Genomic DNA, 15,797 nt, shown 5'->3' with positions numbered 1-15,797 from the left:
TGATAAATTGATATGACGTTTACTGAAATTCATTAGCATTTAAGACCTTTCTTTTGGAATAATCTGATACGCGAAACCTTTAACATTACCAGACTTATAATCTCATATAGCCAAAAATGTGTTTCTATTCACCCCATTTGACGGTACATATGGTTGTGGTTAGCTACATTTTACTTTCTTTCTCTATTCTTTTGGTGCTCAAAATCCTCTGTGCATTGAAATTGTGGCCGGCATAGAGGATTTACGCTTTTCGCTACCTCTCTTGAAACTCGGACCCACTGGACAACCTAGCACAGGTAGACACTCATATAACATATTGGCACAACTTAAACCTAAAATCCCTATCCTAATCTAGCTACACTATACTAACTTAACCTAAGAAAGAAGAAAACAAGAAAAGTCATACACATATTTATGAAGCACCATTCTCATTTATGCATTTATGTTCATTTTGCTACCACATTATAACCAAAGACGCAGTGGCTATTTTCTTTAGTGTCGCTCTGAAATTCTGAGTTTTCTTTTAAAAAAACTAAAATATTTCTACTAGCAATCATTAAAATTGTAATTTTAAAACTCGATGGGTATCAGAATAAAATCACTGAGATTTAACCTATTGACGATAGTTTCCTGTTACCGGTATGCAAAATTCATGTACCCTTCCACTTGACTTTAGCCGTGAATCTGACACTTACTTCCAAAATTACTATAACGTTTAGGATTGTTAAAAAAAACCAAAGACAAACATCATGCCAAATTATAAATATTTCGAGCAGTACTATGTTTCCGAAAAACTGAACAATTTGGAGGTCGTAGGGAATCTAAACATTTCTTTGTTTTGGGGGAAAATGTGTGGGCTGTACACACATTTTCATGATGTTATGACAATCGCTCTGTGTTGAGATAATCTAGCTTTCTCCCCCCCCCCTTCATTGAATGAATTCACGATGTCACATTGTCCAGACCCATATGTGAGAGATGTTGGGGAAAACTTAATGCACTTAGCACATCATATTGAAAATTTTACACATGCACAAGAAAACCACACTCGTTTGTTCTGCCACAAGACAATGAATTTAGAATAGTTCAGATAGTTAGAAGTTGTCACTATCTGAACTGAATTTCGTTTTACTGATTTCTACTTACATGGATCCATCCTTCGACGACTAAATAAACTGATATTAAAAAAATATTTGTGATGATGGTATGCCACGAAAATCTCCTTTGAGATTTTTAACTCGTGGATTCTAAAAATGTCTACAGGTACCAACAACTGCAATGCCGTTCTATGTGGCCATTGAGCGCCACTCAACTTCTTCTTCCTGAGCACCAAACTCAAGACCTGATTTCTTCGCCACCGTCTTATTCAGCTTCTCCTACGTTTTCTCGCTGTTCGAGAACGTAAAATTTTCCAATAAGCACATTCCATAAGAGTACCACTGATGCAAGACGAAAAACAATTCACAGTTTTTAAAAATACTAGTCACTTTTACAATTTTATACAGACGACGCACACTGTACGTCTGTGTCCTATAATGGCTGAAGATGTAAGACAAAGAACAAATCACAGTTTTAAATAATTAGTTTAACAAATTGATACAGACGCCGAACACTGCACGCCTGTCTCCTATAGCTTCTTCTGATGTAAGACAAAGAACAATGAGAAGATGATCCCTAATTGGAAGATAATTGTGACGTAACTATCGGATGATAGGCTTCGGTGCTGAGATCAAAGAAAGCCGAAAATCTCTGCCACAGCTGTGATTGCGGATGATCCAATCAAATAATTTACTCCGAAAACAGAGATGCACCAAGAAGAAATTATGGCTGACTTTCTTAATTTGGAATTTTCAAGAAAATTTACGAAATTAAAATTTTTGTTTTCTTGTGAAGATTCCCCATGCCGAAATATCTATAAAAATAAACTGAAAACCATTTAAAAAGCTAAAATATACACTTATTTTCTAAAATAATGTTATATTTTTGGCTAAATACGTAAAATATACAAAATATAATTACTAATCATGTATTCTTCATTTAATACTCGTTGAAACGATTTACTTAACTGAAATTACGCAAAATTTGCGACCTACAGTTTCCTACTACGAAATAAAACATGTTTTTCTGACATTCTCAATAAAGTTAAAATTCCCTTTCAATATACAAGGTGTTCCAAAAGCACCGGTCCATGTTACGTTATGCCGAGCATAAGGTAACAACTTTAAATTTTTCTCACGCTCGCTTCTTGATATTCCACATTTCTCTGCCAAATTTGGTCAAGAAACTAGATTTCCGCATCGATAGATTTACTTTTCAGAGAAGAAAACTATGAAATACTGATACAGAACCTTCTTAAAAAGTTGCGAGGCGCAAGGATGAAATATGTATTTTAAAATTTATTCACATGTATTTTAAAATGTATCTGCATTTCCATTTGAGTTATTTGTCTGAAAAATTAGCTGCTATAAGCAATGAACAGGGTTAGCGTTTTCACCAGAACATTTTGCAGACGGGAAAACATTATAAAGGGAAATGGATATAACCACTAGACCAGCAGGGAGATCTCTTTCTATATATATAGGTTCTACAGACCTTTGTGCAAGTAAGTTGTAAATCTGAGGCCCCGCTAAATGTTGCCAATCGGGCCCCGCACCACCTAAGGCCGACCCTGATCCGATGATTATATTCAGTGTTATAATGCAAAGGAGGTACCAACATAAGGGTTCATCGTGAAGTTAGAACAAGAAACAGGCAGCTCCGGAAAAGTTTCTAGAAGTTGACTTACCTGGTTCTTGCATAAAACTCTTCTATTCTTCTTGGTAAATTTTGGTAATTCCAAAATTACGGCGGGGCTTAACTGAATGTAACCCTTCGTTCACTTCCTTCACTAGAAAATCGATTCCTAGAAGGTTTTAAATTAATACTTAAGGGAGGAGTTGTATTCCTGGCTTCAGATTCACTTTAGGAGAGGCTAAACCGCTACGGATGTAAATACAATGTGCAGATATACGCAAGAAAAATTACAGTGCAAAAAACGCAAACAAAACTGTTAGGTGTCCACTAAAGGCAAGAGGTATATTTAATCGATACGTGAGACGACAAGGCTGGTGTTCCCGCGCGGAATGCATCCATAGCGAGCAGGCGCGTTAGCAACGGTTGGTATGCGAGTAAGCAAGGATGATAGAACGCACTGTGTTCATCAAGTTATTAGATGCCTTGCCTGTCGAGCAGCTTCATTCTTATGGGTCATTATTTAACGCACTGGATGACATAGGAATTCATTATGGTTTCCCTATAGACCAGAAGCATGCAGCACAGATTTCGTATTTCTACATTGTTAGGCATGTCCGAGGTAAGATCCCCACATATTTTCATTACTTATATATTCTTCTTTTGAAATAGCATATTTCTTCTGTTAATTTTATAAATCTATGTTCTTATAAAATAGGACCTCAGCGATTAAAAAATTTAATTTTCTCAATTCATACGTTATGATTAATAATCTAAATCTTTAACAATCATAATATATTCTTAGTAACTCAAGGTTAAGTAATGTTGGGTTTAGGTATGGGAAATCATATGACTTCCAGAGGGATTAATTCAATAAATGAATTGCATAAAGTAAACTATTGCCGATAAATTTTCAATTAATTTATTTTAGTGGTATTAAGGGGTCGTCAACTATGAGAGTTGGTTATCTAATACATCTTCATTTCTTGTCTCGTACTATGAAATTGAAGTAATGATGAATATGTTGTATAGACAATAATACCGCCGCCCGAAGCACCAATTTAATGAAAAGGATTCGACGGACAGTCACCTGTCATCAATTGGGTCCCCTCCTCTAGCTTGACTGGAGCTCTAAGAGAAAACTCAACCTCAAAGCCGCAGAGTCTGCTGCGGAACTTTTGGCTCCCCTTTCACCTGGCTTAGCTTGCTTGGAGCTCTGTCGGGATCCCAACTTCAATTGCTTAGCCTGCTCCGGGACTTTGTGACTCTTTGACACCTTCATTACTCACCGCGGAGCTTTGAGGTTTCCTACACCACTCTACCTAGCTTGCGCGGCGCTATGTAAGAAATCCTGGCTCAAGGCTGCAACGTCTTGGGTATGCTTTTCTTTCTCACATTAAAAAAATGTATTGTAGTATTTCTGTAAATACTGCTGTTATTAGAGGATTTTTACAATAAACCGGTAGTGAGAGTCTATTCCGGACTCTGGTTTACCCAACCTAGCTCTATTCATCCCTTCAACGGGAAGAACTTTTTATAATATCATGTTATTTAATTAAGTTACTACGCTTTGCTTTCTCATTCAACAGGTAAAGTGGAGCATTCCGACACCTAGATATCCAATTCCAAGAGCGACTGCAAGTGTATACTTCACTCTAACTGTCTCCAAACTAAAACCGAGAACAGAGGCAATTGACGTAAGTAAATTCCTAATTAAATTGATCTGTTTGTCATGAAGTATTTCGTTTGGAGTTTTAACATTTCGTTTTCCAAGCACAGTGACTATATGAGGTTTGAGCCTACGTAAAGCGTGTCCCAAAATTCACTCAAGAAGTAATTTTGATAGAAAACACAGTTTTATAATTAAAAATTGTATTTTTCTTATTTATTCATAAGGTATACAGTATAGAGTTATGTGTGGAATAGAAACACAGATTTATAATTAAAAATTTTATATATATATATATATATATATATATATATATATATATATATATATATATATATATATATATATATATATATATATATATATATATATATATATATATATAGATTCATGAAGTATACAGTATAGGATCATGTGTTGAATAGCATATCGGGTTAATGGCTTCCACGGCTTTGCTAGCCCATACGTGCCCTTTTGTTGAAAATTTCCATGACTATTTTGCATAAATGTGGCTGATTTTGGTTGATACAGCGCTCGGTTTCCTTCCTCAAGACGTGGGCGGTCGTGCGCATGTTGGCATAAACATTAGTCTTAAAAAACGCCCCAAAGAAAAAAAGTTAACCTCGTTAAATTGCATGATCTGGGCGATAAGGCTGCATCCACTTGTTGTTCCAGAATCCCTTCAACGAACTCTCTTCGCTGTGCGTGCACTGAGAAAAATCTGTTCTCCAGACAGAGGTATATTGTACAAATATACGTAATCCTCTTGCTTACTACAGAAATCAGTATGGAGAATACGTTATCCATATCCTACATACACACTGCCCTTACATGTTACATCATGCCATTGCAGGATATCTGACATCTAACAGTTTTTCGTATATCACATGCATATACTCATGTTACATTCCTCAACAATATATGTTATATACGTGCATTTGTATGTGAGATCCTGACCACCTATATTGTTTCATAGGGAAAGTATGTACAGATGGAACACTTATACGGAAAGTATTATAAAACGTTCGTTTTCAGTTATAGGTCTGCTGAACGTTAAGTCCAAAAATTACAGGAATTACACATGTAACCTACCTTTTTAAGTACGCCACCTACATTTTTTCTCAGTGTGGTCCTTAGGCTTCAGTTTTTTAGTCAATTGAACTTTTTTAGTTTAAAAATGCAAATCTTTCGTGAAAATACGCTGTAGAGAGCTTCTCGAAGTCCAATTCTTAACCATAGTGCCGAATTGATATTCCTGGATTCTCAGCAACACCGTCACGAATTGCTTCGATGTTTTGAGTTGAACGATTTGCTAAAGGACGGTCAGAGTATTTAAATTTAGAAATTGATCCAGTCTCCCTAAAATTTAAAATTAATCTCTTCACAGTTGCTGAAAGATGAAGATGAGGATTTAGAATTCTGGGCTTTCGCCATCGATGGCCATGTTAGCCCGTCACGGCTGAGGGATGACGTTCTTCGGTGATCACACTATCCGGAGAAAGGGAAGGAATGAAGCGGCCCGGGATCTATAAGTTAGGTACCACTCCGGCATTTGCCTGATGTGAACAAGGGAAACCTCATTCAGAATGGCCGGCCTGAAAAAGCCTTTTACACTTTTTCGAAGTGCCCCCCACCGGGAATCGAACCCAGGACACAGTTGATGAAGTTAAATGACTGTTCCGACCATATTTTGTACGAAAATTGCGAACTGTAGCTGCCAAACCTTCATTATTTTTAAAATATTCGTCAATAATGAGAGCACGTTGTTCTTTCGTGTAGCGCTCCATTTTTTAATAATCCTGAACTGTCAGCAGTCAGTGTTTTTTTTCTTTCTTTTTCGTTGCCAACAACTTATCGTACAAATGGCGCAAAATTAAAATCGTGTTTGAATTTTGGGACACACGCTAGATATTTTAATGTTGGATGCAAACCAAATGCACTTCTACCGGAAATCGAACCCATTTGTTTTCACCAAAGGATCCCAAAATCTGGTAGACCATCGGAGTATCTCTCGCTTGGTGTTCTATGTAGGTGTAAAATATCCCTGGTTCGATTTATTCTGGGAGAACATCCAACATGGTTCAATTGTTCAGATCTACTTTAAAGTGTAGGCCTGTCCTAAATAGGCCTATACATAAATGACATAAATACAATCAATTAGTCAAGCTGAATAAACATGTAGTCATGCAGGAGTTCGACTCTGAAAAATTGGTAACTCATTTATACCTAGGTACAAAGTTCTTTAACCAGGGTTAGCGTGATCAACATTTTTATGAAACCAAACTGACACACACACTAATCAAATAAATAAACTAAAATCATTAAGTGCAACATAATACACTGAATAGTAACCACCTACATAATACGTTGTTGGTCCACTTTTTTGCTCAAAGGATGGCCTGGACACGCGATCGCATGGGTTGACAAGTTGCTTATATGTTTCTATATATTCCTGAAGGCATCCCACAATGAGCCCACGGATTTCGGCCAAGAATCATGGGCCGAAGAGCTTGTTCCACAACATCCCAAGGATGTTCAATAGGAGTAAGATCCGATGAGTTACGGGCCAATTCATATACTGCAACTCTTCAAGCCAAGCAATACACTCCTGGCTAGGTGACACGGTGCATTGTCGTCCTGGAAAATGCCGTCTCCGTGTGGGTATGAATATTCCATTGTGATTCCCTAAGGCTAGTTTTAGACGGAAGCATTTATCGTAGCAGATATGCTGCCAAAGTTTCATATAATATTCTATGGCATCAAAAGTAAATGGTGCTTTTAAACGGTAGCATTTTAATAAGCATCTGTCGTGACGTAGCAAACAAATCACTGGAGAAGAGCTCAATTATGGCTCCGAAATTAAGCGTGAGGTAGCTAAAGCTATAGTAATTGTAACAACAGTTCTCGCTGGTCATATTAAAAAACGAAAATCACAAAGAAGTATGTGGGCAAAGAGTATCCCTACTCCAACTCATTTTTCTTTACTACAATTCAATTTCCCACACAAAACAAAGAGCATGGCTATTTGGCACAAAATCTTTCGCTTCTTTTTAACACACCACGGCGCTGCAATCGGACCAGAAATAGTGGGAAAATGCTACGAAATAGAGCAGGTTCTATCGACAAGAAATAATATAGGATATGCCATGGCATGGGAAATTCCTATAGCATTTGCTACTTTACACGGTAGGATATCGATGATACGATTTTTGCTACGAGAAATGCTACGATAAATGCTTCCGTCTAAAACTAGCCTAACACCTGCAGATACATAACGGATGTCACACTGTGATCAGAGCCGTAGCTACAGATTTTGGCGCCCGAGGCGAAGTAGAATTCGGCGCCCCTACACTCACCGCACCAAGCTTTTCCTTCCTTTTTTTTTTTTTTTTTTTTTTTTTTTTTTTTTTTTTGCTGCATATAAGAGAAGCAGCTTTTGTTGTTATGTTATGTTGATTCTTTTAATCAAGCTGCTTGGACAGATCATTGCAACGGCCAAAAGCGATCATTATGTATTCTTTTACAAAGAAGAGCTGTTTTCAAGAGGCTTGTTTTGAGTTTTCGTTATAATTGACAAAACTACCTTTGGCTTTATATAAATCTACTTGGAGATTTTTATGGAAATTTACAGTACAACTATTTGTAACGTTTCATACTATCGATAAGAAATGAAATTTCAATGCGTTAGAAACTACTTGATTTTAAAATGTTCGAAATAGGTGACAGTATTAATTTCCAGTAATAATTGTAAATTTTTGTAATTTTATTCTGTATGTGACCTTTAATTTCGATTCTTTTAACATCAGCAATTAAACGGGTTGAATTTGTTAATGATAGACTTTCGTTTATTACTCTTAAAAGTTGGTGGTGTGATATTATTCTTTTAAATGTACATACCCGAACAGAAGATGACGATATAAAAGACACTTTTTAAGAAGTATCACGGGTATTCGACAAAGTCCCGTGATACCATATGAAAATTCTATTAGAGGACCTGAATGCGAAGGTAGGGCGTGAGGGATATTTTCAGGGAAAGAAAGTCTGGGTTATAGGGTTATAGGGAAAGAAAGTCTGCATAAGGAAAGTAATGACAACGGCGTTAGTTTCGTGAACTTTGAAACATCCGAAAACCTTATTGAAGAGTACAAAATTCCCACATCACGACGTTCATAAATACACACGGACCTCGCCAGATGGAAGAATACACAATCAAATTGATCACGTTTTAGTAGATAGAAGAAGACAGTCTAGCATTATTGATGTTTGCTCGTTCAGAAGACTCGACTGTTACACTGATCACCATCTGGTACACTGATCACCATAAAGAGAATATTCAACATTTGAAAATTAAAAGGTTTGGTTTAAAGAAATTAGAGCAGAACCAGCCGAGAAGGGAACACCTGATTGAAATGTAATAGATTCTCGTTTTTAGAAGGTTTTAAGACCACTAATGTTGAGGATACTTGGGTTCAAATTAGGGATAGTATTAAAATTTCAGCAAGAAAAAAAAATTGGGGCACGCGGAAATATGTAGGAATAAATCATGGTTCGACCAGAATGTGCCACACTAACGGAGAAGGGAAAATAGGCGAAACTGCAGCGTTGACTATAAAATCCGAACGATATAACGACACTAAAATTCGTTGACATCAGACGGGAAACTTCCAAAATTTTTAGAAGAGAGAAACGTGATTTTTTTGAAAGGTTAAGTTAATGAATTTGAAGATAATAGTGAAAGAAAAAATTCGAGACATGTTGAAGGTCATCAATGAATTTAAGAAAGGGTATCAACCTCGCGCGTATATATTAAAAAAGAGACGACGGAACAAGTCTTACTGATACAGATAGCGTCTTAAATAGATGGAAAGCGATTTGCTTAACACGCAGCTAAAAACTAATTAATGTTCGTGGAGAAAGGGAAATGCACAGCAGAACCACAAATTTCAGTCTAGCCGAACAGTAGTAGAAATTGCTGTAAAGAAGTTTAAAAAAAAACACAAATCCCGGGTATATACGAAATTCCTGCTGAGTTAAATTTAACTGGAGGTGAAAAATCGTGGAACAAAATATACAAACTCATTCTTCTTATTTGGAACAAGGAGGAATTACCACAAAAGTGGAAAGAATGAATCTTTGTTCCAATTCACAAGAAAGGCGACAAAGCGGATTGTAATAATTATCGAGGCATTTCTCTTGTGTCAACATCCTATAAAATTCTCTCAAACATTTTATTAGCAAGATTGATCCCATACGCGATGAAATTATTGGAGATTATCAGTGTGGATTTAGACGAAGTCAATCAACTATGGACCAGATATTTACCATTCAGCTAATACTCGAAAAGAAATGGGAATTCAATAACCCGGTACATCAATGATTTTAGAAAGGCTTATGACTCGGTTGGAAGTAGTGATGTGAAGTGGAAAATTTTCCGTTCTAAAAAAATATCAGTAATCAAGTAACAATTCCTCAGTAATCACAAAATTGATTGAATTCATGTATAGAAATGTTAAAAAGTGAAAGATCGTTTAAAGAATCTGAAAATTTTCATGGCTCAGACAATTTACAGTACTATTTAGGAACAAGCGAAACAATTTTTCATCAATCGAAATATTTTCTCTCTTCTATGGAAAAATTGAAGAACTATTTATGAGTCCGAAAATTTTCATCATTTTGAAGCAAAGAGTAAAACAACTTTTTGTAAATCGGAAAGTTTTATTGCTCTGTAGAAACAAGTGAAAGGAATATTCATAGATCGGAAAATTTTAATTACGATGGAGAAACAAGTGGAAAAAACTTTTCATAAGCTGGACAATTTTGGATATTATATATAGTGATGTTAGGTGGAAAATTTTCCACTATATTTAACTGTACATTGAGCTACAAAATTGAATTTCTGTAGAGGAAAGTTAGTCAGCAACAAATTATAATTTTCCAATTAGCTTTCGGGAACCGGAAAATTTTCTAATATTTCAAGTTGGGAAGTAAAAATTTACATAGTGTTTCTCTCCCTCTCCCTTTGCGAGTTCCTTCGTTAGTACATTTTGGTATCTGCTTGCAGCAATATTATCAACAATTAAATTGCAAACCTTTATTAATGTTATAAGTGTAGTACATACATTATATATTTACGGAAAGTCCATGGCATTTTTTATACCTTTGGTAAAATCTGAGATGAAAATAATGCCATAAATTCGTAAGGATCCGCGGATCACCAATTGGAAAGCATTGAAATACAAAAATCAATTTTGAATAACGTTCACTGTGTTCTTTTTTCACGTTTATCTATGAGGATTACGTTAGAAATTAGAAGTTATCAACTATCTGATGACGTGACTCCCGAGACGATTTTAATTAAAATATAAGCATGAACATGAATCTGAATTTCACAATTAGCTGCAAATGTCGTTTAGTCCATTGACCAATTCACGAGCAATAATAATTGTAGGCTACGTGATGTCTGAAATCTTTGGTTTAGGTTTATACGGGTGTTGAAAGAAACAAAACAATAGTGGGGATTTTATATCTTCTGTGCTTGTTTATATACCAACAGAGGTCTATTGTCCATTCACTTTTAAAAGAACTGTTGGAAAGCAGGTTTATCATGCAGTTACAGTTGTTTTTGTATGTATGTGTGTGTGAAGCGTTTTGCCTGATGGTGTTTGTGCTATTCTGAAACTCTCTCTCTCTTTTTTTTTTTTTTTTTTAATGAAGAGTTACGTGGAAAAACAAAATTCTGATCTTTTTTACATCTATTGACTTTCAAACCCAACACGTATGAGGGATGATATCTCTCGGCGAGCACACTATCTGGCGAAGTAGAGAACGAAGAAAGCGGCCTGAGACCTTTATATATTAGTTACCACCTTGGCATCTGCCTGATGTAAATGAGGAAAACCCAGGAAAAAAACTTTTCAGGATGCCTGTCCTGAAAAGCTTTTTACACGTTTAGCACCGAGTGGCCCCACCGGAAATCAAAATCGGGAACGTTTACATGAAAAGCAAGAACACTAACAAGAGCACTATGCGGGGTTACTCCAGTTAATCAGATTTTAGTATAGTTTTCCCTAAAATTCCTCTAATCGACAGCCTCTTTTCTCCACATACCTTATTTCAATCTCGATATTTTTTTTAAATATCTTGCCCCAAGAAATCTACCGCCATGAGCCCGGGACCCTGTGGCCCTTGCGAAATACAGGCCCGGTCTGTATGTCCTACCTTTGGACATTTCTTTTCGTCACAGCTAATATCGATACTATTGTAGAATATATATATATATATATATATATATATATATATATATATATATATATATATATATATATATATATATATATATATATATATATATATATATATATATATATATATATATATATATATATATATATATATATGATGTTTTTGTACTCACTTGTACTTCAAAGCCAACAAACAGTACACACCATCAAACAGAAATGTAGAAATCTCATCAATAAAATTGAAATGGCTCGATCAGTGTTGCCAACAGTTTATCACGTATCACGTTTTTCCACCAGATCAATATCTTCAAACCACACAAATACCGCTAAAAATGTTTTAAGGCTACTACAAATCCCATTTGGTATGCAAATATAAAGCGACAACTTAAATTTCTACAGTAGATTCTTAGTATTTCTAGTTTCAGTTACAATGTATAATCACGATACATCTATTGGAGCGATGGGAACTTCAAAAACCAACTGTGCGTTTCACTGGCTTTAAAAAAAAAAAAAATCTTGACAGACAGTTGCTGCAGTAGAAGCCGGAAGTTGATGCTAGATACATTTCTTCAAGAATCAGATGTGGGGTGTCTCTTTCTGATATTTGATACACACCGTTATTGACTCTCATTATTATACTAGCATTGTCTGTACCACGCTCTCCAGCTTGTGTAAATCTATATTGAAAATCATTTTTTTTTTTACAGTTGTCACATTTCATGGGAATTAGCCCCTTTTCCAGATAATTTTGTCCGGATAAGAGGAGTAATCAAACTCTGAGAGGGCTGTACTGCAACACTATTGGATGCCTATACAAGAGAGAGATGCAACAGGAATTTTATCTTAGTTCCGGGGGCCTATGCCTGGAAGAAACATTGGTGGGCATCACAACACAAGAGTTAAGGGTCTTCACTACTGCGAAATTAAACTACCGCTAATTTTAGAGATTTTCTGTAACAATTTCAAAACAATTAAAAATATTCGAAAAGCAGAAACGTAGTGAACTAGACAATATGATTTTGCATGTGATACTGTTATCACAAGTCATTTATCTACTTCCGATTTACAACAGTAGATAGATTTAGTATTTTTTGCGGATTCTGTAAATAGCGGCATACCAAAACCAAATGGGTGAATTGTGGTAAAGGTATCACATGCAAAATAGTATTGTCTAGTTCACTATGTTTCTGTTTTTCGAATATTTTTATTTGTTTTTAAATTATTACAGAAAATCTCTAAAATTAGCGGTAGTTTAATTTCACTGTATTGAAAACCCTCAAGCTAATTTCAGTTTTGCGCTATTAAAAATTCGCTACATTTTCACCAAAAATAATTCACGGCCCATTAGATATCCCCACTAGCCACCAGACTAAAAATTTACCCATCGAGCAAGCATTCAAAACCACCAGATTTGGTGGGAAAACCACTAAATTGGCAACACTGAATTATATTGCTGTTCTCGGATTTTTTTCCTCCGACGTTTTCCTTTAACTATTGAATTGTTTTCATAATATTAAAGACTTCTGTGAATTTATGTTTAGAGAATAATATTAATAAAATTATTTCCGTCGTAGTAAAATTGCTCATTCACATCTTGGATACAGTTCAACCACCAACGGCCAAAGATGTTAAAATGCTCTCTTGCATTGTTTCTTATCATGAATATGTATTACACTTCTTTAAAAACATTTTTACAATGTCGTTGAGTTTTCTTTTAAATTCTTATTTTTTTCGGAATTTTTAGCATTCTATTTAGTTTCATTCTATTGTTTTCTGAATGTAATGTAATAGATTTGGTAGTGTTACGTGACAAAGAGAACACTTAGATTTAGCACAAATATTTATGTTACTCGCCACATCTATTAATGGCATAGCGAGAAGGTATTTCGATGGTTGTGGCCAAGCGCTTACTTCTCGTGCAAGGGGTCTCTGGTTCAATCCCGAGTCAAGTCAGTTTGTGGTGAACAGCGTCGTCTGTGTGAGTTTCCTAGAGGTTATACCGTTCGGTCTTACCGTGCATTCTCATTCTTCCAGTTCTTTGCTAATAATTAAATTTCGTTAATTATCCGTATACTTATCCTACAAGCATAACCATAAGACGCAAGACTAAAATGGTATCCTTCACTTCATACCAGTGCCGTGCTGTGCGGGGTACAAAATTTGGATGTGCATGTGCACATACATAAAATTGAAGGAAAAAAATAATAAAAAGTGCTCCAAATCAAGGAAAAGCAGGGTTTATTTTTGAAAACTTTCTTACACTTCGCGGCTGGTCTATTGACCTCACTCATATGTACGGGGGTCACCATCTTATACTCTCGCCGCGAGCGCTGATTTTCCACGGCACCGCACTGCGACTGCTTCATACGAAAAGAAAAGTATGAAACAAAATATTTGCAATGGTAATTACGAAAATGTTAAGTTCCTTTCCTTCGCATTACAACTAACATTTTTCCTTGAAAATTGAACATTGCGAGAACTTAGAATATACAGCCCTTGAACGAATGACAAACACTATAAGGATAAATAAGCCAACTTTAAGGGAATTAAAGCATAGAAAATAACAGAGCTATGTAATAAAGAGAAAACTCTTCCCTTACAATTTATAAAGCTTAAAGGCAGCAGGAAATAAACAATTCGAGATACTTACTACTTCAGGCAGATCATTAATTAAAATCAGAAACAAAAAGGGACAAAGGTTAGAAGCTTGAGGAACACCATATGAACTCACAAATTGATAGAAAACTTCTTATTGGAAATCTGCATATTGATTGTTATTATGTAAATAAAATAAAAAAACTATTTAAAAATGTGTTATTTAATTATTGGCCCTTTCAGGAGTGCGGCTATATGAGACATGCACCTACAGCTTAACGTGGGATCCCAACCGCACGAGCTCCTGTTGGGAATTGAACTTGGTCTCTCACATGAAAGGCGCGTACGCTAACCGCTTAATCAGGAAGGATCTCCGTTAAATTTTTTTGAATAATATACATTTTGTAAATTTCTTGGGTAATATTTCATGATCACTTTTTTGGGGGAAGCCTTAGCAAAATCCAAATATGTTACATCCATTTGTTCTTTTCTTTTAAAACAGTTATAAATATCCTGTATAAATTACAACGAGTTAGCTATTATTACTCTATTGAGCATGATTGAACAACTTGCCATATAGTATGTACTCTTATATCTTACACAGTGATAGAAAAGACCCATAATTAGTTATAATATTTTTGTTACATGATTTCAATATAAGAGTTAATTTTTGCTTTTTCCATTTTTTGGGGGGAAATTTGTTAGTTTCCAAGGATAAATTGATAATAATTCGTTCTGATACAACGTTTCCGCACGCTTTGATAATATAAGAAGGAATTCTATCTTGGTCACAAGATTATTTTGGTTTAAGTTAATTAATAACACATTTAACTTCTTCCGAGACAAAATAATGAAAATGTAAAATATCAAATTTATGATTTATATTCGATAAGTCGGTAATACATCATTGCTCTTATAACTGAAATTGTATTGTTAACCGAAGAAAAATATTTTGCAAAACCATTAAAAATATTGCTCTGGTAGAGGTTCTCACTATTTAAAGTATATACCTAATTTATAGTATTAGTATATTAACATTAGTTTGGTGTGGTTCTACATAATCATAATAAGTTCTGTGTACAAGTTTCTTTAGACTAAGTTACTGAATCTTTTGTCGTGGTACTTAGAAAATTTACATTTTTAGCACATGTTTCCTTAATTTTAATTATTCGAATTATTTCTCTGTAAACCATACCAGATACATAGATTTCGTAACTTGCATACCTATGGGTATACAATCCTCAAAACATTTGGTAATGAAACATATAGAAAGTCCAGAAGTGAATCAACATTTTCGAAATCATATAGCTCTTCCCAGTCGTAATCACGTTTTTTACAATACAATTTGTAAAAATCAGGTTTCCTATAATATTTTCTTTGTGTTGCTTTACTTAGGGCATTTTATTAACGGATAGTATAAAAATGGCTAATTAGGATGATTCATAATTTCAGGTACTAAGGGAGACTTGTTTTGCTCGAGTTTCACTGAAACATTCGCGCTAGAACTAAATCTAAAATTCTTGGGTTACAACTTTGTATATTATCGTAGGAATTTATATTAA

General features: G+C 35.1%; 2 protein-coding genes across 3 annotated transcripts in view; one reads left to right on the top strand and one right to left on the bottom strand.

Moving 5' to 3' along the window:
• The window catches only part of LOC145683671 (1-acyl-sn-glycerol-3-phosphate acyltransferase alpha-like), a 368,125-nt gene that overhangs the window by 161,412 nt on the left and 190,916 nt on the right, over nt 1-15,797 (bottom strand). The gene's annotated exons all lie outside the window — the stretch shown is intronic.
• LOC145683644 (uncharacterized) overlaps nt 1-15,797 on the top strand; it is a 58,685-nt gene that overhangs the window by 24,373 nt on the left and 18,515 nt on the right. For both annotated transcript variants that reach the window (XM_081754987.1, XM_081754991.1), the window contains exon 2: nt 4,320-4,427. In XM_081754987.1, coding sequence (XP_081611113.1) covers nt 4,320-4,427 — 108 coding nt within the window. The remainder of the gene's footprint in view (nt 1-4,319; nt 4,428-15,797) is intronic.

This window comes from Thermobia domestica, chromosome 1 (genome assembly GCF_964235325.1).
Source record: "Thermobia domestica chromosome 1, izTheDome1.hap1.1, whole genome shotgun sequence".
Classification (NCBI taxonomy): domain Eukaryota; kingdom Metazoa; phylum Arthropoda; class Insecta; order Zygentoma; family Lepismatidae; genus Thermobia; species Thermobia domestica.
The sequence above is the reverse complement of the archived record's forward strand: the minus strand, read 5'-3'. Positions and strand labels throughout refer to the sequence as shown.